At 40.0% G+C, this 24,239-nt stretch overlaps 2 protein-coding genes and 1 non-coding gene across 3 annotated transcripts; all 3 read left to right on the plus strand.

The window, feature by feature from the left end:
- Nucleotides 1–3,347: 3,347 nt before the first annotated feature.
- On the plus strand, nucleotides 3,348–10,275 carry LOC133442373 (uncharacterized). The gene is made up of 6 exons (XM_061720351.1): nucleotides 3,348–3,443; nucleotides 5,153–5,779; nucleotides 6,893–7,102; nucleotides 7,204–7,466; nucleotides 7,605–7,792; nucleotides 9,765–10,275. The coding sequence occupies exons 2-6, from the start codon at nucleotides 5,161–5,163 to the stop codon at nucleotides 10,075–10,077; spliced, it is 1,593 nt and encodes a 530-aa protein (XP_061576335.1). The 5' UTR covers nucleotides 3,348–3,443; nucleotides 5,153–5,160; the 3' UTR covers nucleotides 10,078–10,275.
- Nucleotides 10,276–11,599: 1,324 nt separating this feature from the next.
- Nucleotides 11,600–11,686, plus strand: trnastop-uca (transfer RNA opal suppressor (anticodon UCA)). Its single transcript has one exon. It is a non-coding gene; the product is annotated as a tRNA-Sec (tRNA).
- A 4,705-nt stretch (nucleotides 11,687–16,391) lies between these two features.
- Nucleotides 16,392–21,289, plus strand: mrpl28 (mitochondrial ribosomal protein L28). The gene is made up of 6 exons (XM_061720352.1): nucleotides 16,392–16,507; nucleotides 17,896–18,194; nucleotides 18,963–19,115; nucleotides 19,198–19,332; nucleotides 19,443–19,529; nucleotides 20,822–21,289. The coding sequence occupies exons 2-6, from the start codon at nucleotides 17,910–17,912 to the stop codon at nucleotides 20,915–20,917; spliced, it is 756 nt and encodes a 251-aa protein (XP_061576336.1). The 5' UTR covers nucleotides 16,392–16,507; nucleotides 17,896–17,909; the 3' UTR covers nucleotides 20,918–21,289.
- The last annotated feature ends 2,950 nt before the right edge of the window (nucleotides 21,290–24,239 follow it).

Consider the following 24,239-nt stretch of genomic DNA (forward strand, 5'->3'; position numbering starts at 1 on the left):
ATAAACAGCAACAAGAGATAAAAGATAAATAAACAGGATGGAGAGGAGATCACTGTTCTGATTTTCTTGTGATCTCGGTAAAGAAAACAGCGCGATCGGAGATGGTTTGTCGGGCCGTTCAACCAGAGCCGTCGGGAGAACTCTAGTCCTGCCAATCGCAGCAACTGATGATGAGAAACAGCGGAGATATTTATGTATTTGCTCCGTTTGGTTTGACTTGGTGTTACATGGGATTGTCCCGCTGATTCAGAACCAGACGGACCGCAGCAGAGAGCTGCTGCGCTACCTGACGGGGACGAGCTGCAGTGGCCAGGTGGAGCAGTACGAGCATGTCGTCAGGAGATTAATTTACCGAAATATCTGGAGTAAAGTCGGTATCAGTCGACTGATAACCGAAGAACCTCTGTATCCAGCTCAGATGTTTGATGATCGGTGGATTAAACCCCGACCAGCATCATCACGGCTGCATCTTCCCGTGAGCATGACTTTATCTGCACCAGGAATGTATTGATCTGCCACCGCTGTTTTGACACATGTTTGTCTCTGTGTGGTGACAATGTCACATCATAAATGTGAGGATAACAGCTGCTTGTTTCTGACCTCCAGGTCTGGTCACTGTGGTCAGCTGGTGTCTGACCGGGACCAGCGCCACTCGCGGCCAGAGCCAGAACGACCTGCAGCAATATTCACCCCCGTCATTTGACGCGTCAACAGGCTCCTTCTCCTGAAAGACACCTGTAGTTCAAATACAGAAATATCTCTGCTGTTTCTCATCATCAGTTGCTGCATCGGCAGGACTAGAGCTCTCCCGAAGGTTCTGGTTGAACAGCCCGACAAACCATCTCAGATCGCGTTGTTTTCTTTACCGGGATCACAAGAAAAGCAGAGCAGTAATCTCCTCTCCATCCCGTGTTGCTGTCTTGTTTATTTATCTTTACTCCACCAACTCCAAATATTAATCACTTTTCTAAGCGAACGGCGCTAACGCAGTTGAAACAGCAGGTGTATCCGCCCCTTTAATCTGATTGGTTTACAAGTAAATCGTCCCCCACGTGGGGTGCGCTCTTATGATTGGCTGAAACAAAGGGAGACATCTGATTGGTTGCAGATCCTTCTGTGTTAAAAAAAACCTATTTGTGGATCTAGTCACGTCAGGGGAGTCTCAAAAGTCACACGCAAATCCAGCGCAGCTCACAGACAAAAAAACGTTTGTAAATCAGGTTATATTTGTGTGTGCATCAAAAATACATTTGTATATCTTTTCCTACGCACGTGTGAATTGTTCTGTGCATTTGTGAAACTTGTCCTGTGCATTTGTGAAACGGTGTGTGCATTTGCAAATCCGTGTGTGCATTTGTGAAATGGTGTGTGCATTTGTGTAACTTGTCCTGTGCATTTGTGAAACGGTGTGTGCATTTGCGAATTATGAGACTGTTCTAGCTCCATAAAAAGCATCTGCTAAATTACAGTAGTTGTAGTAGTAGTAGTACTCGAAAAACACAAGGTTTCTCCATCAAAGCCGGTTGTGTAAATACTTTTATAAAATAACTGAGTTCAGATTGTGCCCAGCGCAGTGAGTTAATTCAGAGCAATATTTCAGTGCAGAGAGGCGGACAGTAGCCCCAGACAGCTTTGTGGTTGTTCAAAGTTTAACCAAACTGTTGCATCTGCAGTCACCCCTCTTTCTGTTTGGGGACAGCAGTAAGCGATTAAATGCCTCCTCGCCGGGTCTTTCCTTGGGCTTAGCCGTGCCTCAGGAATGCGCCGGCAAGCTGGTGAAACAGAGGGGATTTATCTGCGGTGTCAGCCCATATCTGGCCTGTTGATTTGCAGCCCAGTGGACTGAAACACACACAGGAGCAGGGGCTGATGGGACCGCAGCATCATTGAGGGGATCACGAGAGGGAGGGGGTGTCCACAGTTTCAAAGATCTACAAGTGTGTACTCCCATTTAAAAAAAAGAAAAAGAAAAATGCAACTGACTGGACATAAAGGTTAAAGTCTACCAACCAGCAATGTAAAGCCTGAAGAACTTTCCAGTCTGGAATAATCAAATAATTATACCTGTACCTAATTTCAATTTCAATTTCTTGATAAGTGCCTAACTTAAAAACAAAAGTCTCTTAATCGTTGACATGCTGACTGAATACATTCCGGACAGATCCCTTAGATCATCAAATAAGAGTCTTCTAATCATTCCTAGAATCCACACTAGATCTGCTCATGGTGCTTTCAGTCACTACGGTCCCACTCTCTGGGATTCCTTGCCACAGGAACTACGGTCTGCTCCAACAGCCCTCTTTCAAAAGCAGAGTAAAAACTTACCTTTTTGCACAGGCGTTTGACTAAACTCATGGTTGCCAGGGTGATCGCACTTTTGTTAAAATGGAATTATGGTTGTTATTATTGTTTTTTCTCTTTTCATACTCATTATCTATTTCTGTTATTGTAAACTTGTAATTTTGTTTTATTTGTTTGTTTATGTATTTCTGAGCACATTGGGTCCATATAAATAAAATTGACTTGACTTGACTTAATCATCTTAGTCACAAAAAATGCCCTCAGTATTTTCAACACAAAAGAAGCAGCTCATGTAAATCACCTGCTGTGTTCAAACATAACAAATACAGCGACTTCTGTTTCATTGTCTGTCCTGTCTACAAAGCAGAGGAATTCAGTTTTGTCTCAGACATGAAGCCTCAAACTGAAAACTGGAGGTCAGTGGTGGGAAGATGAGAAACACAGCGGGTCAAATGAATACACTGGCTCTACAAAGCAAAAGATGTCAAAACTGCAAAAAAAATAAAATCATCAACATTTCAAAAAATCCAACCTGATATCTGTTCCTCTGTTGACCCGTAGTTTCACTATATTATGTGCATCCTTCAATCACTTTTTATACCTATTAAAAATCCCTATAACTTGGCCCACCACTTTGTCTATGAAATGCAAAAACAAGAGCCTGCTGAGTTTTAGATGTAGTTTTAGTTCTAGAGAATAACTGAAGACTGAGTCCATATAAGGCATCTATAGTGCTGCTGTGAATGCTTTGAGGCCTAACTGCACTAAGCAGGTCTCACCTTTTGATGTGATCTGGTTATGTAATCTGGTTATACATTCTGACAGCATTATGTGGAATTAATCACTGCAAATTAGCTTCAGTCGATCCACTCGGGGAGCATATGAAGAGTGGGTGGCTGTGCGGTTGGTCCCACCGGCGTGTGAGGAGGGAATGCAAACAGGGACAACCGAGGAGAAGACGATAACGCCGGCCCTCCTCCCCGGCTCACATGACCGTGATTAGAGCAGAGGAGGAGTGTGGTGGGACAGACAGGGAGCGATGAAGCACAATGAATGACATTTTCCTGATACCGCTGCATAGATCGCATCCAGGAGCCCAGCTTGTCTTTGGTTGTTGGTTGAGGGGCGTCCACTTCTTTGAGGTAATTCAACTTTACTCCGCTTGTAAATTATTGAGGACACACACTTGCACTGGCACGAGCAGATTCACATCCTGACTTTTGAGTTTAACAGATGCAACATGAGACCAGACTAACTCCACTATCTGGACAACTGATTTCTGAATGATCAACAACCAACTGTTCATAATTTGATCTTTCAAGTTGCTTTAAGGATCTGAATTTGCAGAAAGATTCAGTTTAGATCCAAAGTGATCATTAGGTAGATCCAAGATAATTTATTAGATCATTACCACATATTTGTACTACCTTTAAAAACTTTATTAATATTTGAATTTCCATTGAACAAATCTTCTGTATTTGATGCATTTTTGTTATCAAATTACAAAATAAAATCATTAAATCAGTGCAAACTGCTGTCATACGTTAATGTTCATTGGCCTTGTTGAACCCATCCTCATTTGAAACACAAACAATTTTGTTTTTACTACTACAGTACCACCGTTATTCCTCCAACAGTAAAGTGCCAGTTAAGAGCTGAGGGGAAGGCATGTAACCACTGATTTCTGTTCAGCAGCAACATTATGCAAAAACTACTCAGACAGTATTTTTGCTTTTGAGGTGGAGCAAAACCCAAGAACTCTGCTGGTGATCGGCATCACTTTCTTAGAACTTAGAACTACAAATCAAGGACGTTGGCCTTTATGGAAATGTGCTTTCTGAGAGCAGGTTATGCCCTGTGTGAGAAATTTGATTTTGATTTATGCTTAATCTACAAAACAAAGTCCACATTGTTGATGTGATGCACCCACCATGTCTCGTGCCTACCAAGCAGGTCAGGAGGACAGCGCTATGAAAAGTGTCTGCTCTTGAAGGTCCGGTTGGTCCAGAAAGGTCATATGACCAAAACGTAAGGTCAGCTGACTGCATGAATGATAATCATTTTGAATCACTGACAGCAAAGTGAAAATGCCAGCGTTTGTTGGACTCAAATTGTGACGGAGTGGTTCAGTGAGAACGACACATCATTTTTACACATCTGGGCCACCAAAGTCTCCAGACCTGATCCACATTAAGAATCTTTGGGGCCTGCTGTAAAGGGCAGTATGTCGTGGTTCTTCCCTCCCGGAGTTAATAGAAGTTTTTGGTGAAAAATGAAGACGACTTTGAGCACAAATAAACATTGCAGCTTATCAAAATGATGCCACGACAAATGCATTAATTAAAACTACAGGTGGTCTGAAAAAATGCTGTGCCAATTCTCTATTAATTTTTTTGGATAACTATCAATCACTTCATTGCTGATACAGACTGGTTAGAAGATAAAAGCCAACATAATGTTTCAGTGCACCTTTGGCACTGATTCTACAGTCCACAGTCGTATTTGTTGTGTTGATGATGACGGTGAATAATAATGTCCAACATCTCCAAAATTAATTGTGTTGGGTTCAAATCTGGTGACCAAGGCCTCCATATAATCTGATTAACTTCATTTTGAAAATAATCAAATAACCCTAATTCATCTAATGGCCACTTGAGTCCTCTGGAAGAGACAACACTAATCTACATGGGAATAGTTTATCACTTTGTCTGTACCTAAGCAATGAACACCAGCATGTTTTGTGGCCATCTCGATCAAACTTGATGATAATAACGGCACCCACTCTGTATTTTCATTCGCGGTTGGATTTGTTTAATTGTACAAATCTTGTTTTTCTTAATTGTGCTTTAAGTTGCAGGTATGAGGGTATCACACTGGTGCGTGCTGGGAGTGACTTCGCTGCTGCTGCTATGTGAGGTTGCCATCAGTCAGCTGTGTAAGTCCCTCATCACCATGGTAGATGGGTTCCACACGCTCTTCGTCCTCATGTACCTGGTTCTTCCTCAGTCTGCAAGCATCGCCAGACCTCCCTTTTCCTCTCCGGATTCCTCCTCCTCTTTACCAACACTTTCTAGCAACCCATGTGCAGAATCACCTACCAAAACTCAGTCTGGTACCCAGACCGTGGTTGGAAGGTCAACCACCTCAGATGAGACTAATCATGAGGCATCTTCCCCGGTCAGATCACAGAAACCCGTCACCCCAGCTACAAACTGCAGACTCTCCTTCACCAACAGCAGGATCCAGGTTGTGGGAGTTTTCATTTCTGCACTCCTCCTGGTCTCACTATCCATTTCTTACTTCATGGAAATAATCAGCTTTATTCTGGCACCTCACCCGGTGCAACGCCCCCTGCTGCCGGTGGTGGTCGGCACCGCCAGTCTGCTCCATAAAGTGGCGGTGTTCTGGCTGAACCGGAACCAGGTTCAGGATGTGAGACGGGCACAGACTGAATTTCACCTTGAAGTGAACCAAAAAGGTACTGTAACTAGGGTTGCCACCCGTCCCGTAAAATACGGAATTGTCCTTTATTTGAGAAAAAAATGTTGCGTCCCGTGTTGAACTAATACGGGACACGATTTGTACTGTATTTTCCTTAACTTTTACACCATATTCTAGTTGAATTATTGAAATAAGTTAACTTTTACACCATATTCTAGTTGAATTATTGAAATAAATGAACTTTTACACCATATTCTAGTTGAATTATTGAAATAAGTTAACTTTTACACCACATTCTAGTTGAATTATTGAAATAAATTAACTTTTACACCATATTCTAGTTGAATTATTGAAATAAATTAACTTTTACACCATATTCTAGTTGAATTATTGAAATAAGTTAACTTTTACAACATATTATAGTTGAATTATTGAAATAAATTAACTTTACACCATATTCTAGTTGAATTATTGAAATAAATTAACTTTTACACCATATTCTAGTTGAATTATTGAAATAAATTAACTTTTACACCATATTCTTCACCTGTAGGCTATATTACATCTGGGCTGATGTGGGCATACGTAGCATAGGAGGATATTTCAGCTGCTAGTATGGTTGTCTGTCTGTACAGTCATGCAAGTTCAATGCTATTAAAGCACTTTAAACTTTAAATCAAAGCATTTTGTTTTTTCATATAAAATAAACACATTTTTATTCAGTTTAGAAGTTTTGGGGCTTTTTTTTTTGGCTCCTGCGCTGCTGAAATCAGGGCGTCCCTTATTTCTATTTCTGAAAGGTGGCAACCCTAACTGTAACACATACGAGAAATGAGAGCATCTGCAAACTGCTGCAGCTCTTAAAATCCACCAGGCAAATACCCACCCATTTAAAATATGCTCGCTGGCAGTTTTTAGACCTAAAAACCATTCATTGTAAATAAGCTTGATTCAACTTTAAAGAAGCATTTTGACACAATAACAGAACAAAATGTTTGTTAATGCAAAAGCAAACACTTATTATGTGTTAACAATGTTTAGTTTGTCGGTCCAGGTGACTGTGCAGCTGCTCAGTGTATATTCAGCTGTTACACTGTAAGATAAAAGGCTGACCATACTTGTTTTGCATTCCTCTGTTCGACCCCCACAGTCTTGGCTGAAGAGGACTCCCAAGGCCGGGACAAATCTGAAGATGTAGTCCAATCCAACATCCAGTCTGCTGTGCTTGACTCGGTCCACAGTGGGGGGCTTGTCCTCTGTAATCCAGGAACCCCCAACATCCCTGACAGTGACTGCAAAACCCTGCAACAATTACCAAAAGCCGCCTGTGAGGAGGACATCAACTCTCTGGTGTTAAAGTGTGAGAATCGTTCAAAAGACATCAAAAAGAGGACTTAAAACTATCCCTGCATGGGACATCCTGGTAACAGTTTAACACTTCTTTGTTCTCTGCTGTTTCAGACCATCAAAATACATCTAAAAGCGCTTCCGTTTGTGAGTCCCTCCCTGCACCACACAGCCCGTGGCCGGTTTGCCTCTTGCCCTCTGCCTTTGTCATTCAGGGGCTTTTTACAGCCTTCCTGGCTCTGATCAACAGCCTGGTGACTCTACTGATCATCCCACAGTTCCTGCACGACTCTGGAGCGCGCAGCGTCCTGGTTTACTTGGATCCCGGCCTCTCTCTGCTGGCTGTAATTACACTGATAGCCACAACTGTGCCACAGGTCTGCTTCCAAGTTTTCCACATCCTTGTCTTTGCCTTACATGTTAATTTAAATCCCTTATTTAAAAACTTGCAGATAAACGGTCTTTTCTGGTGAGAAGACACATGAACCCCCTCTCTCTCTGGTACAACCCTGCAGGTGTGCAGGTATGGCCTGATACTGCTGCAGGCTTCACCTCCACACGTTTGTGTGTCTGATCTCGGACGGAGAATTGCGAGTGTGCCTGGAGTGCAGGCCGTGCATGACCTGCACATCTGGCAGCTAAACGAAACACTCACAGTGGCTTCTGTCCATGTGCACTGCTACGCCGGGTACCAAGTACACAGGTGAAGTTCATCACAGCAGTTCTGCTTTATGATTAAGTATGATTTAAATTTGCACAGATTAAAACAGATTGAAATAATACACACAACTATATCTACCTGTTCATTATCAGGTGCAAAAGTTGCAAAAAGTCCAAAATGAAAATCATCTGGTATATAGAAAATCTTCATTCTGTGTAAATAAAACCCTGGATGAACAATGACAAACTTTTTTCACAAAAATGAACCCAAAAAAGAAAAGATGTGTACAATACTAAGTACCCCATGATTAAATAGACTTTTCATTCCCCTTTAGCAGAATATATTGTAGTAGTTATTTACTGCCTGACTTAATCATCTCTAGCATGGTTGTGGGGGAGTTCTTCTGTCTGTCATTGCTTCACTTCTATGAGGTTTTGGGCATTTGTTCACTTGAGGTCCTACCACAGCATCTGAATTGTGTTGAGGCCTGGACTTTATCTCTGCCAGTCCAAAACCTTGATTCTTTTATTTTTCACTCATTCTGACATAGATTTGCCGGTGTGCTTTGGATCATTCTCCTGCTGCATGACTCAAATCCAACTAAGCTGTAGTAGTTGTCAAAGAAACAGCCTCACATTTGTCTGTAGAATAGGCCGGTACAGAGAAGTTCAGGGTTGACTGCAAGGCTCACAGATCCTGTGGCTGCAAAACAACCCAGAGAAAGAAAAGTCTGTTTTTACTGGGCACACTCCTTAATTTTTTTTTTTTTTTTGTGCTGCTTTGAACTTTGATATCCTACTGTACATGTTCAGTGAGCCATGTTGGGTCTTAGATTTATTAGGCTTTGGATTTCTTTTGTTTATCACTTGGCATTGCACTGTCAATCCTAGTTGTAAATTTGCTCAGACATCCGTTTATATTAACATTGGAAACGGTCTTGAATGCTTTCCACTTGTGAATTACCTCTCTCACTACAAACTCCTTGACTCCAAATTGTTTGAAATTGATTTTGTAACCAGCAATAGACTGGTGGCGACATGTGCAAGGTGTACCCCTGCCTTTCACCTGAAGAGAGCTGGGCCATGATCCAGCAGACCCTGGTGACCCTAAACTATGAATAATCTGGCATAAGTAATGGATGGACAGATGGTTGTATAACCTTTTCCAGATCAATGTGCAGCAACAACTTGGCATTGTCTTACCTGAATGGTCCAGACAACCAAAATTCCAAAACATCTGCTTTTATAGAGCTCTGCAAACTTGCTGATCATCAATTCATCAGTGCCTGTTGCTTAGCAGCACCGGGCCACAGTATACAATATATAGGAAAGCAGTAAGGGGTACTTAGTATTTCCCATATGAGTTTTGTTTGTTTTTTTGTTGTTTAATTTTGTCAAATATATAATGGGAAATGTTATATCTACTTGTTTATCTGCGCTTGCACACGAAAATCTGCTGATGTTTTGGGTCAGATGACAAATATGACTCAAAGAGATATCTTTCTTCATTAAAGCATATGATGATCGTATGATGGTGTCTTATAAGACACAGTTTTCTTGTATAAAGGGACTGTTGTGTTGGGTGGGAAAGGAAAACAAAAAAAAAACAACCCTAGCACTAGCATGGCAGCAGCTGTGTCCAACTGGACTGTCAGTATTCTGACCAGCACTTATCCATGCTGGACCCTCCTACGTATGTGATTTCTTGCTTGTGTTGTTCTCATAGATGAAGGTGGCTTTGTATAAAAGCATCTGCTAAATGACAGTAGTATATCAGTTTAAGATTGTTTTATAAATGCCCGGGAGCTGAACAGGACAACATAATGAAGGCTTTTGTCTAAGAAAAGACTGAAATTGTGAACCTCTTTTTAAATCACATATTACTTTGGTTTACCAGCTCCTATGGATCATAAGCAGGGCAGAAGCTTACTCGGTAGTCTGTAACCAAAGATATGTATTTGCAAAAAATGTTTTTGTATTATTTTATAAACTCATAATAACTTTTCTTTGTCCAGGTGTGCAGATCTGATGTCAGGAGCCACAAAAGTCCTACAGAGTGTTGGCGTGAGCTGCTGCACCGTTCAACCAGAGTTTGCCTCCTTCTCTGGCTCCTCTCCGGGCAGCTCTGGTGACCCCTCGCCGCTCATCCACAGAGACGACCCCTCTCCTCCTCTGTGCCCCGCCTGCAGCCTGGCCTGTGGAAAGGCCTGTGCTCGGAGTATGTGCTGCTCTCTCCTGGAGGAGGAGGCCCGGAGCGTTCTGACGCCACCATCTGGGGAAACAAAGGAAGAGCCTCATGTTCTGGTTATCGAGAACACCTTCCTCTGATAGTCATTTATGAACAAGTGTTCATGCTCCAATGTATAGGAGAAGATGAGTGGAGCGGAATGAAATTATCTCATGAAACACTGCTGTGTTCTGTTACATTTGTTGCATTACCATGTGCTGCTCTGAAGATTTTTATTGACTGTCAAAAGGAATTCTGTAAAGGGTTTTAAATGTTATTTTATTTTGATAATATATATATGTGACTTCATTTGAAACTTTTTGTTCTCATACTTCATCTTCACACATGTATGCATTAAAATGAAATAAACATTAGAAAAAAAACATTGTTTTTCATTTTCATATAAACATTTTGCTTAGGGATCCATAAATAGTCAAATATGATCAAATATTACATTCGTCTTAGCAACCCTCTATGACTGTCAGTATATTGAAATAGTGAAATAGAACTAATTAGTTCTACCTCTAAAAATATATTCATCAAAAGTTACAACTTTTGGAGGGTCACTCTGCATAATAAAATAAAGAGCTGTCCACCTTTTAAATGTATAGGGAATTTAGGATATACAGGACTGTCTCAGAAAATTAGAATATTGTGATTTTCTGTAATGCAATTACGAACACAAAAATGTCATACATTCTGGATTCTTTACAAATCAACTGAAATATTGCAAGCCTTTTATTATTTTAATATTGCTGATCATGGTTTACAGTTTAAGAAAACTCAAATATCCTATCTCAAAAAATTTGAATATTCTGGGAATCTTAATCTTAAACTGTAAGCCATAATCAGCAATATTAAAATAATAAAAGGCTTGCAATATTTCAGTTGATTTGTAATGAATCCAGAATGTATGACATTTTTGTTTTTTTAATTGCATTACAGAAAATAAAGAACTTTATCCCAATATTCTAATTTTCTGAGACCTTTCTTTCAGTCCTGTATACATGACAAATAATATGCTATAATGTGATGACACTTCTATTTTTAAAATATTGCAATGCTTATTAATCCACAGTATTTGTCCACTGTTACTTTTAATGCGAAACATCTTTTCTATATCCCTAAAGTTGCATACTATGTTATAATATGTCACCCGTTTATATATATTGGATGACAATAAGAGTTGACAAACAACTAATGCCTGCAAACACTAGTTCACTTCTGTAGTCACTGTTACTGCAAACAGAAGTACAAGCCAAATTGTAATACATAGTTTTGTAAGATTGAGTTAATAAGTTACGTAAACTAAAGCACACAAATAATGTATGTTGGATGTCGGGGAACCGTAACCTGCTCGAGCAGCAGCTTCTCTCTGTGTTTTCAGACAGCCAATGAAGTTGCGTCTGATTTGCATAGGGCAGCAATTCCCAAACAATATGTGTCGTTTAGTCTTCATTTAACAGGTATACGTCATATCACATGTAACGTAAGATTTTAAATTATTTATATTATCTGTATCCGATGAATTCCAAATATAAGTAAATTTCCAGTCAAAACCATGAAGTAGATAGGTTTACTTGTCCTAGCATATATATACGTCTCTTCTCCCTCTTTCTAAATGCCCGGATGAGCCTCGGTGGTCCGGGGTGCGGGCTTCAAACCCGTAGCTGCTTAGCGGCAGAGTGGTTCAATTCCACCTTTCGGGCGTATATATGTTTATCTACTGTAAAAGCTTTTACTTGTATAAATAGGTAAAGCTAAGGTTATATCTGTATTTTCTTCTGTTTCAAAAATGGGAACACTTCAAATAACTTACCTAGCCAACTTCCGGTTTGGTTTTCCATTTCATAATAAAAGCTCAAAAAGCACCTGACTAAGACCTTTTTCTTGACTAGGTTCTTTTTTCATTATTTAACCCCCCCAAAAATGTATCAATTCAAGCTTTGATATTTGATATGACATATGCCTAAACTAATATACCACTATTAGATTAGATTAGATTAGATTAGATTAGATTAGATTAGATTAGATTAGATTAGATTAGATTAGATTAGATTAGATTATCCTTTATTTCAGTGGAGTCAGAGTTAAACTATGGAACAGAATGGATTCAGAATTAAAACAATGTCATTAACCAGTTTAAAAACAAATATAAAAACATGATTTTCACGAGGTATAAAGAGGAAGGGGTTTAGTGGCTTTTAGGGGCCTGCAGATAACACTATTGGGTGAATGGGTCGATTTGTTTATAATTATGTTCAGAAATGGGCAGCTAATTATATGTGTATGTGTATATATGTATATATATATATAGGTATGTATGGGTGTATGCGTATATATGGGTATATGTATATATGCATATGTGTGTGTGTGAATATGTGTGTAAGTAGATATATACATGGATATAGAGCAGATGCAGTTAATAGACAGTATAGTGTAAATTAGTATATTTATATAAATATTTATATGGGCATGTGTGTACAAATATATAGAAATATTCAACTATGTGTATGTATAGGTATGTGTGTGAGTATAATTACAGTATATAATAATAATAATAATAATAATAATAATAATAATAATAATAATAATAATAATAATAATAATAATAATAATAATAATAATAATAATGTTATTTAGCAGTGTGAGTACAGTGTGTGAGTATTTATAAATATGGGTTAAATGATTAGTGAATGGGGATAGGATTCAATAAGTTTACACTTCTTCCTACTCTGTTTTGCACATGTAAATTAAGATATCAAGTGTTAAAAGTATGAAATTCTTTGTTTTGTTGTTTTGTTATCTTCTCTTGAATTGTTGTTTTTTACATGTACAAAATAAATCAAATCAAATCAAATCAAATTTCTCTCTCAATGGGGAAACTCACTTTGTGCAGGAGCAGTACACTTAACACACACATGCAGGGGAGGGGTAAAAAAGTAAAAAATATATAATTACGAAATATAAACAGTATATACATTGGAAAGAAAATAAAAGTAGTGCAGTAAGGGAAAGAAGAAAAACAGTGCAAAAAAAGCTGGTAGGGTGTCTGTGAGGTAGATAGATTACAGAGTTGTAAAAACATCTGTAGGAGCTTGGTGCAGATGTTGAATGATGCCAGCCTCCGCAAGAAGTAAAGCCTGCTCTGGCCGTTCTTGTAGAGGTGATCAATGTTCTGAGTCCAGTCCAGTTTATTGTCCAGTATGAGTTCAAGGTATTTGTAGCAGGGCACTATCTCGACCTCCTCACCCTTGATGCAGACAGGGAGTGGGGCGGGGGGCTGGCGCCCGAAGTCCATCACAATCTCTTTTGTTTTGGAGGTGTTCAGGAGCAGCTGGTTCTCCTGGCACCACCCCACAAAGTCGCTCACTAGTTCCCTGTATTCCCCCTCCTCGTTCTCCCTGATACATGCTACAACTGCTGTGTCGTCCGAGAACTTCTGCATGTGGCAGAGTTCCGAGTTGTGTTGGAAATCAGCAGTGTACAGGGAGAAGAGGATGGGGGACAGCACGGTCCCCTGCGGAGCTCCAGTGCTGCTGGTCCTGGAGATACCGAGTCATTCTATAATTAGGGGTACATGTCATGTCCATGGCGTTACCCAACTGTAACACAGTTGACAGGGGATTAACACGGTTGACAATGTTGGCAGTTTATTGTCATTTTTTATGCTTATATTGAGTGTTGTTGAAAAAAAAACATTCATGAACTATTGTTATAACACAGACATTACATAGTAATTACATAGGAGTTGCCTAATTACATAGTAATTTTTGCCTGTCAACTGTGTTATGAATGGTTTTTGTGTCATATATCTTTTAAATATTGACTAAACTATAACAAAAAAGATGGGGGATATCTGTAGAGAGGGAGGTCTTACATAAGATTGGTGAATAACTCTAAATTCAGTGTAATATGCATTTATTTTGAAAAAAATATGAATCCCTGCTGATAACATCCCATAGAATGTCCATTATGAAGCTCAAAATTCACATTTTTAAATCAGTTAGACAGGCAACCTTAAAACCCCTGGTGAATAGACTCAAAACCTTTCAAACAAATGTATTATCAAATGTGTAGTACCTAGTTCTTGTTGTATATGACACAACATTTGTCCGGTTGACAAAATGAGTCCAATGTTTTTTTTTTTTTTTTTTTTTTCTTTTTAATATATTTTTATCCCGTTTTTTTTTCCCATTTTTTACCACCCCGTGCTCCTACCTACTGACAGTCCTGGGCATTGCCATCCTCTACCAACCCCGGGAGGGCCCTGCACTGAGCTCAGTCTCCTCCTTAACCTGAGTGAGCAGGCCGCATCTTTTCACCAGACAGGGTGGGGCTTCTCCGGCCGAACGTAGCGCGTGGAAGGATCACGTTATTCCGGCCAGATCCTCCCCACCCCATCTGGCGCCCCGGTTGGCCAGAGGGGGCATGTGTAGCCCAGGACTGTGTGCATGTTTTTGTGAGGGTAGCTCCCATTAGCTACCCAGGGGAACATGGGGAGAACATGGGGAGAACATACAAACTCCACACAGAAAGATCCTTTTGCCAACCCCACCCATGGTGTGGGCACTGAAGTCATGGGGGAACTAACACGCACTTCAGCACCCACAGCGTCCCCCGGCGGGAATCGAACCCAGGACCTTCTTGCTGTGAGACCGCTGCACTACCAGCTGCGCCACCGTGCCCCCATCAATGTTTATTTTCATTAAAATATTTAATATGTAATTAGAGTTTAAGCTTGGCAATTAATGAATTTAGCACATTTAGGGGGTATATTATGGAAACAACTAGATTATTTATCAAAAAAGAAAAGTGATTTTGTCACTTTTGGTTGATATGAAATGTACCCCTAATTATAGAATGACTCCGCTACCGATACTTACAAATTGTGGTCTGTCGGTCAGGTAGTCAGAGATCCAGGAGATGAGGAGGGGGTCCACCTGCATGGTAGACAGTTTTTCCTGCAGTCGTGGGGGCTGTATGCTGTTAAATGCGCTTGAGAAGTCGAAAAAAAGAACCCTCACAGCGCAGCCTCCCGCATCGAGGTAGGAGTGTGTTCGATGGAGACGGTAGAGGACAGCATCCTCCAATCCTATCCTCTCCCTGTAGGCGAACTGGAGTGGATCCTGGGTCTGCTGCACCTGTGACCTCAGGCGGTGCAATACCAGTCTCTCCAAGGACTTGATGACCTGTGAAGTGAGGGCGATGGGACGGAAGTCATTGGGGTCCTTGGAGTGTCTTGTCTTGGGGACGGGGACGATGCATGATGTCTTCCACTGTGAGGGGACTTTCCCCAGGTGCAGGCTCAGATTGAAGATGTACTGAAGAGGGTCTCCAAGCTCCTCAGCACAGACTCTCAAAAGCCTCGGGCACACCAGGTCGGGGCCAGCTGCTTTCCTGGGATTAAGTCTCTTCAACACCCCTCTCACCTCATGAGCAGTGATGAGGGGGGGGATCAGGTGGGATGGGTTAGGTAGACAGATATTGCACAGAAATGCATGTTATTGTCCGTTAACTACTGTGAGCAGGCCTGGTGAATTATGGTATTGGCTGGGTAATGTTTGCATGTTCTCATTTTTTAAAGACCAATAGGATTTTTCGAATTTGAGTATGATGTATGAGAAAGAATACATTTATTAATGTTATTCGACATAAAAATTGTACATGGTCTACATCATAACCATTACATCCTGTTGTATCAATTCCATATGTGGTTTGTTACCTTGTTAACTATCTTGATTGGAAAAAGATTTGGTCGTTACCTTCAAAATACTTAATTACAAATAAAATGAAAGAAGTATCTTTTAAAATAATTCACAGAGTCTACCCATGTAAATTTTTTCTTCAACGCTTCAAAAAAGACATAGACACTGCCTGTTGTTTCTGTGACGGATCCCCTGAAGATGTTTTTCACTTATTTTGGAGTTGCTCTTTCACTACACATTATGGGTCCATATCTGTAATTTGATTTGTGTTTGTGTTGAACCACATTTCTCCCTTTGCTTTGAACATGTATTATTTGGCTTCATTGACTATATTATACTTTTGACAAAATGGTTTATTCATAAATCCCGGTATACTAATCAAAAGCCTCTCTTTTGTATTTTTGAAAATGAGGTCAAACAATACATTAGAACCATTAGACTCTCCACCAATGCAAAGGCCATCAAGACCTTAAGTTTATGTCTCTTTTCAATGTATTTTTGTAGTTCATTGTTTCATTGTGTCCTGATTTTCCGCCGATGAGTGTATGTCTCCCCCTGGCGGTTGTATTGTGCTGTTTGCATCTTGTCTTTCAATAAAAAAAAAAAAAATCATTACATCCGCTTTCGTCAGAACAAAAATGAGATTGACAGCTTTTACAGCCAATAGTCTTTAAGAGCTTCCTGTCAATCAGCCAATCAGGTTCTGAGGGGACGTCAGGTTTCCGGGTAGACAATGCACGATGTCCTTGCATGTTTGCTCCTGGGATAAATTGGAGTAAAACTCGCCCTGTGTTTGACAGAGATTTCTTTCTTTTTGCATTTGGTATGTTATTTTAATTCTATTTCTTCCAGAGACCTTTTAAGGCTTTGTTTCAGCTAATAACAACGTTTATCGATATCGATCTGTGTCAGTGGGTTCCTGCAAGCGAGCAACGTTATAAAACCTACTCAGCTGTGGTTTACTGTTAATAAACATTATTGAATTATTACTGAATTGTTACCCATTAAATTCAATTTGGAACGTGTCGGAGTTATTAACAAATAGGTTCACAAAAATAAAAGCAATGACGGGACTCCTGCCACGACAAACTTACTAATATATACTGATTCCTGTGAGTATTGCCAAAGTGGAGGAGAATAATATAATATTTTCTAGTTTTTTTCGAGGTCAGGTTAACCATTTTCTAATCACCTTAATTATTTCTTTCTTAAGGGAGGAACAGGTTAAGATGTTTTAAGAGAAAATATAAAAAAGATTTTGGTTATTCTTGGACCCAAATATTATTGGCAGAGGTGGAAAAAGTACTGAAAAATTGTAATTGAGTAAAAGTATCTTTACTTTGCTTAAATCCTACTCAAAGTAAAAGTACTCATCTAAAAATTTACTCGAGTAAAAGTACAAAAGTACTTCATTTAAAATGTAATTTGAGTAAAAGTTACTTTCAGTTATTTAATGCAAAAAAAGGATGAGTCACGAATCAAATCCAGCACAAGTTGTTTTAATTAACTTCGAGGCCTATTAAAGTACACATCCACACTTGTAAAAGCTCAGCTGAACTCAGTAACATTATCCTTTTACTTCCGCAGAACAGGACAAAAAGGACAGTCACAACCTGTGCTGTAAAGTGCAAACTATTTTCAGTCATATTGTCCCACCGACAACACTAAAACCAGAATCGAAGTATTCAAACACAAAATAAAGTGCCCAATGCCCGCAGGATCCTGCTATTCACAATAAACCACAATAAAATGCCCACAAGATTTTCACCATACATTTTGTACTCAGTAACGTGAGGGGGTTCAAATGTAGCAAAGTAAAATACTTGGGTCAAAATGTACTCGAGTAACGACTTAGAAAATTACAAATAACTCATAAAAAGTACTCAATTACAGTAACGTGAGTAAATGTAATTTCCACCCCTGATTATTTGATAGTCTTTTTAACACCCCAGTGGTTCAGTATATTATGAATAATAATTGAAAATATTTCACATTTGTAAAACCAGCCTGTTGTTTTGGCTGATTATTTCATCAAGCACAGAGAGGGTTTCTCTTTTCCTCTGGAGCTACTTATTTGCTTTTGGACGAACTGGTGCATATAAAGACGACAGAGGACCAAGGGTTTTTTTGTTTGTTTTATTCCACAGCATTTTCTACAGTAACTAAGTGTGATACTGTCTTTCTTCTGTGTTTCACATTTGACTTTCAAAGGAAACTAGTACACGATGCCTCTTCATAAATACCCCCCAAAAATCTGGGACGCCCTGAAACTGAAGCAGGGCATCTACGCCCGTCTCCCGAAACACTACCTCAAGTCCCTTGAGCCTAAAGAACCAACAGCTGTCCACTGGAAGCCCCTGGGAGTCCAGTACCGAGCCCACCCGGTCACGGGGCAGAAGCAGCGGGTGCAGGACGTCCCCATCCCCATCTACTACCCCCCACAGTCCCAGGACGGCCTGTGGGGGGGAGAAGGATGGATTTCTGGATTCAGATATGCCAACAATGATAAAGTGAGTCCTCAGGAAGATTACTTTCTGCTCAATGCTGTTTGCTTTTCGTTTGGTTACCATGGATACTCATTAAATTGAAGGCTCTTTGTTGATAAAAGTACAGATCTGCATACAGCCAATGGCCTCAACTTGTTCTTGTAACTCCAGACATTAAGGCCCTGTCTCAATACTCCCCCTACCCCTAGTTTTCATCCCTACCCCTAAATTTTGCGCGTTCCCGTGAGGGTAGTGGTGTCCCAATTCCTCTTTCCACCTAGGGGTAGTGAAGAAAACGAGTGTAGTGGCTATGAATCTGTCCCTACGGATCGAGTGTTTTCCGATGCTGACTAGCTGATCTAGGGACAGAAAAATTTCCCAGAATGCTTTTCGTCGTCATTTGCGGAATGAATCAAAAAAAAAAACATGGTGGACATTTCTTATTTTTTAGTGAATAAAATCAATATTTAGAGTTAGTTTCTGCATAAAAATGTGTTTTGATTACATTTCTAGCAAGAAATATATATTTTACTTTCATAATATTCACTCAGTGAATGTACATAATCACTCGTTTGCCCGTTTGCCGAAGATCACGCCAGAATAAAGGCTGGTTTATGGTTCAGCTTTACACCAACGCAGAGCCTATGGCGTAGGTTACGTAACCTACGCCGTAGGCTCTGCGTCGATGTTACGCGGCGACGCGCCACGTATGTAAGAAAGTAGTGGGTGTATTGGGATTGGGCCTAAGTGTCACTGATTATCCGTCTAAACTCTGATTGTCCCTTTATTGAGATGTCCAATCGTCTGAAGAAGACCTGGAAACCCCAGCTGTTCACGAGAGAGCTGTACAGTGAAATCCTCAATCACAAGTTTACCATCACAGTCACATCCCGCACTCTAGACCTCATTGATGCCGCCTTTGGCTTTGACCATTATATCCTAAAAGTAAGTGTAAAGTGTCCAGGTGCAACAAAAAGACTTTTGTGACTGAGTTCTCCACGTGACAGTAATGACCAACTGTTTTTAGACACCAAAGGAAGACCTGAACTCCAAACTGGGAATGGACCTGAAAAGGGCAATGCTGCTTCGCTTGGCACGCAGAGACACAGAGCTTTACCCCAACGATCAGGTCAAACGAGAAAAGATCTACAGCAAATACAAGGTTGGTCGAATATCTTCCAGTTCAAGGAGAACTGCTTGACTTTTTTATGAGAAGAATTAGAAAAAAATGAATCAGCTGTTGATATTTGACACTTTCTTTTACTTAACCAGGAGTTTGAGATCCCAGAGGAAGAGGCGGAGTGGGTGGGTCTAAGTCTGGAGGAGGCTGTGGAGAAACAGAGAGTGTTGGAATACAAGGTAACGGCCCTCTTCTGACTGTCTGCTTGAGCTGTGGTTCTGTAGAGTCTCAGCTTTGTTTTTCAGGGGTTAGTACCAACAGATGTAGAAGAAACTGTCTCTGGTCACACGTTAGATAGACATACAACCAATCAGCGAAATTAAGCACACGGTGGAGGCGGAGCTGTAACCAGACAAGTAAGATACATTGTGTAGGAACACTGGTGAATGACTTGTTTTGCAGTAAAAACCTGTCGATCCAAGGTTTTTTAGGCGTTCTGCAGCCATCTTGGTTGTTTTGAATATTGGTTCCGGGAAGCTGCTGCAGGAATTGTGGCATAAAGTGGTTGCTTCAGCACATTTTTAACTGACTTTTTGACTCCATTTCAGGAGAGATCATTTTTACAAAGTGAACGTGAAGACTGGTTCTGTAGTCTTCAGGAGCTCTAGATGTAATAACTAAGAAAAGTTCTGTAAAGTTTGTGCAGACAGCGAAGCAAGGAGAGCTGTGAGTTTAAAATGTGTAGCACTGATGGTTTAAATTTTTTTTTTTCACATGCAAATTTTTTTTGCTTTGTTTTTAATAAGCACTTAACAGAGATTAATTCCTGTTTCCTCATAGTTAAAAAAAAAAACAACTAAACAAACACTAAAAAGAAACAGGTGCTATCAGATTGTTGCTGAGGACTCAAAGGTAAAATTCAGTTAGCAGGACATGAGAAGTCCTATTATATGTTCTTTTTTTTCTGTCATAAATATAATATTTAGTTCATAAATACTACTTTACTCTTAAATGTCGCTATATCCCCAGTTAACCAGGTAAACGCTCTGTGAAAGTGTCTTATACAGCTCATCTGCTGCTGTCCGTCAGCATGCTTCCAGAAGTTAGAGCTTGTTAGAAGAAAATGGGCTTTTGGAGAGTAAAGATTGAGCTAAATCTGAGAGAGACTTTCTGAGAGAAATGAGCTAAAACGGCTCATTTCAAACAGAAGGAAAAGCGCCATAGGTGAGACCAGGGAGCAGGAGAGCTGCATTAAAGACCAGTGAGAAATGGATGGAATAATAAAGTGGTAAACATGCAAAGTTTGACTTGTGGAAACCAGCAATAGGAGTATAGAGATAGAGAGTATAGAGTTAGTGTAAGGCGTCCACATAAAACCGTCTTTTAGGAGCGTTTCTATGTTGATTGTGTTGAATTGCTTCCAGTTTCATAAAACTGCTTTCGTGACTGTATTGCTTAAGTCCAGTATGCACAGTCGTGTGCCTGCAGGTTATTGACTTTGTTTTGTTTTTCCCTGACTCTTGCCTTCCAGGAGCCCGAGCCTCAGTTTCAGGTCTTTGTGGATAAATTAGTGCAAGAGCTCCAAACGAAGAAACTGTTGGAGCCTCATGTCATAGAGAAGAATTGACCAACTCAACTATCTGAACGGGACAGAGACTGAAAGTAAAGTAGGTCGGACTGTAAGAGACTCGCCCAGCGGTGGAGGGAGTTTAGTCACTAGGTTTCTGCTTCAGTGACGAGTCCACATTTGGAGAATTCCTGCAGTTGCTAAAGCTGTTTCCACCTGGGAGTGATGTAAAGGTGGAGGTGCTCCAGACAGCAACAACACGTTACACCTATGTTTATTTATTTCAGTCGTGTTTTATGTCCCGGTAACTTTTAAGAGCCTTGCTAAGGACATTTGGGGGATTAAGGGAAAACCCTCCATCAATGTCAATACTCTCTGACCAGCTGTCTTATAAAAGTGTGTATAAGATTTCTAAAAATAAAAAATGAAAACAAAAAGCAAGTGTTTTTGTTATCACTTTAATTCAGGCATCTACCAGACATCCATACAGACAAGTGGGATGATCAGAGGGTGTGACGTCAGGTCATGCAGGTCCTGAAGCTCTGGCCTGCAAACATGTACAGGAGAAAAAAGCAGGGGGCTGCTTGTTTGTTTTTCTTAAAACTTGTCAGCTCATCAGTAATCCATTTTAATTTTATAATAAGAAAAAACTAATCGGCTTGTTTTCATTCACTTTGTTTCTACTGCATAACACCAATACACAAACAAGTCATTTCAGAGCACTTTACAGCAAAGGTAAACGGTTCACTTGAGTCCAATTATATTACAATTAGAATCAGTTCCATTTCAGTTTATTCTAAAAACTCGGTATCAATCATTCATAAAATGCCATGTCATAAAAATAAGCCTTCTCTAGGTTACTCAAACCTGCAGTTTGACCGATTTCCCCACTTTGAGCATGTCCACTGTGATAAACAACATCTTTACACGAGAGGCTGTCCGCTTCTTCGAACAACACAAACACTTTTAAACATATAAAAAGTCATTAAAGACACAAATACGAAGTAAAGCAGTGGTAACAATAACAGTAATGGAAGATAAGACGGCTAAGAATAAAATAAACTTTTAGCTAGGTTAATAAACCATCCACATTAATGTTAAAATTGTGTTTTCAAATAAGTAAAGTTTATTAATACTACTTCTATCTCTACTTATTTATCGCTAAATAGAAAACTGTAAATAATGCCTTCCTGAAACGGAAAACTACACTTCATGCTCTTTAACTTACCATATGGGAATGTCATGAGTGTGTTTCACCAACAGATGGAGGCAAAACGCTTTAAATTAAAGCAGGACGGTATTTTTAATTATGGAGCCAAATGCACTTTTTATTACAATCAAGCTACAACAAGAGAACTTTGCAAATTTATAATTTAAACAAATAACACCACCTGTCTTCTTTCAAATAATACTTAAGTTACTTAAAGCTTGACTGTCTGTGTAATGACTTCATCTCATTTGAGTCTCTCATCACTCAGGGTCTTAACACTTCCAAGGTCTTTGTGACTGCTGTGGTCTTGTCTGACTACTTTCCTGTTTTCTTTGAAAGCACCATTTCCATCCACTCCAATAGCCAAAACTAAGTCGTAAAAAAAAAAAAAAAAGTTTTTTTAAGGAAGAATCAACGGAAACCTTTAACCAAGTCTGCTCTTCCACCTCCACTCTGTCCTGTTACTCAATAAATGAATTACTAGATAACTTCCACTCTAAAGTTTCAGGTATCATTGATACTATTGCTCCCACTAAGGTGAAGGTTGTCTCTATGCCCCACGAGTAAGAAGTGAAAAAAGGGAGTGTCAAAAAGCTGAACGAATGTGGCGAAAGCCTGGACTCCAGGTTCACTATGATATCTATAAAGAGAGATTTCAGATAGATTTCAGATATAATTTACAACTGAGGAATGAAAGGAAATCATTTTTTTCTGAAATCAGCAACAAAAACATCAGTAATAGTTGTGCCTTGTTTGCTACTGTGGACCAGTTAAACCATCCTGTGTTAGTATCATCTGAACTCTAGGGCCTGCAATCAATCTGTCAACTTCTTTACTGAGAAGATTCAGAAGATTAGAAAAGCAGTCAAGTCCAGGAACAGTGCTGAGCCCAAGCAAAACCAATTTGGACAAAATGACACATTTCACCCAATCACCTAGAAAGTCCCAGAGGATATTATGGGTCATATTTCCCCCACAACTTTCTTCAAGAAAGCTTTATCTGTCATGGCCTCTGATCTGATTCAAATAGTAAACTCCAGACCTTGAAGACAGCAGTCATCAAACCACTGCTGAAAAATAACAATCTGGATAAGTTGCTGATGCTAAATTACAGACCTATCTCAAATCTTCTGTTCATCAGTAAGGTTATTGAAAAAGCTGTGTTTCAACAGTTAAATACCTTCTTAACTCTGACCAACAGCTTTGACATCTCCCACTCAGGTTTTCATGCTCACCACAGCACTGAGACTACTCAATGACATCCACATAAATACAGTCAGTGGAAGAACCACAGTGCTGGTATTATTGCACCTCAGCGCAGCATTTGACTCTGTTGACCATAGTATATTGCCAAAGCTATTGGAGAATTGAGTGGGATTTTCTGGCACAGTACTCGTGTCACAGTCTGCCCTGTTGGCTCATGCTGTGGTGAGTGAGTTCACTCACTTCCCTGCCACACCACCTCATCTGCTTCCTGTACCACACCTGTCTGGTCCCAGTTATAGCTCATCACTGCTCATCAGCCAGCTAGCATTTAAGCTGCACTGTCTTCAGTCTGGGCCAGATTGTCTTCACAGCTTGCGTTACTTTCAAGCACTCATTAGTGGAGTGATGTCTTTGTTTTGACTCCGAATCCTGACTCCGATCCCCCTGTCTGCTCCTGCTCCTTCTGGACTTTGTTTGCCCCGTTGATGGTCTGGCCAGTTTTGATACTGCTTCTGCCTTGATCACGACTCCAGCTAGCCCCTCCAAGTGTTGTCGGCTTCATCAAACACCCATAGGAGTAGTGCGCCTGTTCCAGAGGACTCACTAGCCTGCCAAACATGACTGTTTTCTGTTGGTTCCTCAAGTCTTTCAAGGACTGTTACCTGCTTCCAGCTGAAGAACCTTCCTATTGATAATTCAGTCAAAGGCTTTTCTAAACTTTACCTGATGTTGTCCTGCATTTGGTTCCTAAAAATCCACCTGTGACTAGGGTTCCCACCTTTCAGAAATAGAAATAAGGGACGTCCTGATTTCAGCAGCGCAGGAGCCAAAAAAAAAGCCCCAAAACTTCTAAACTGAATAAAAATGTGTTTATTTTATATGAAAAAACTAAATGCTTTGATTTAAAGTTTAAAGTGCTTTAATAGCATTGAACTTGCATGACTGTACAGACAGCCAGCCATACTA

Source organism: Cololabis saira, chromosome 4 (assembly GCF_033807715.1).
Source record: "Cololabis saira isolate AMF1-May2022 chromosome 4, fColSai1.1, whole genome shotgun sequence".
In the NCBI taxonomy this organism is placed as follows: domain Eukaryota; kingdom Metazoa; phylum Chordata; class Actinopteri; order Beloniformes; family Belonidae; genus Cololabis; species Cololabis saira.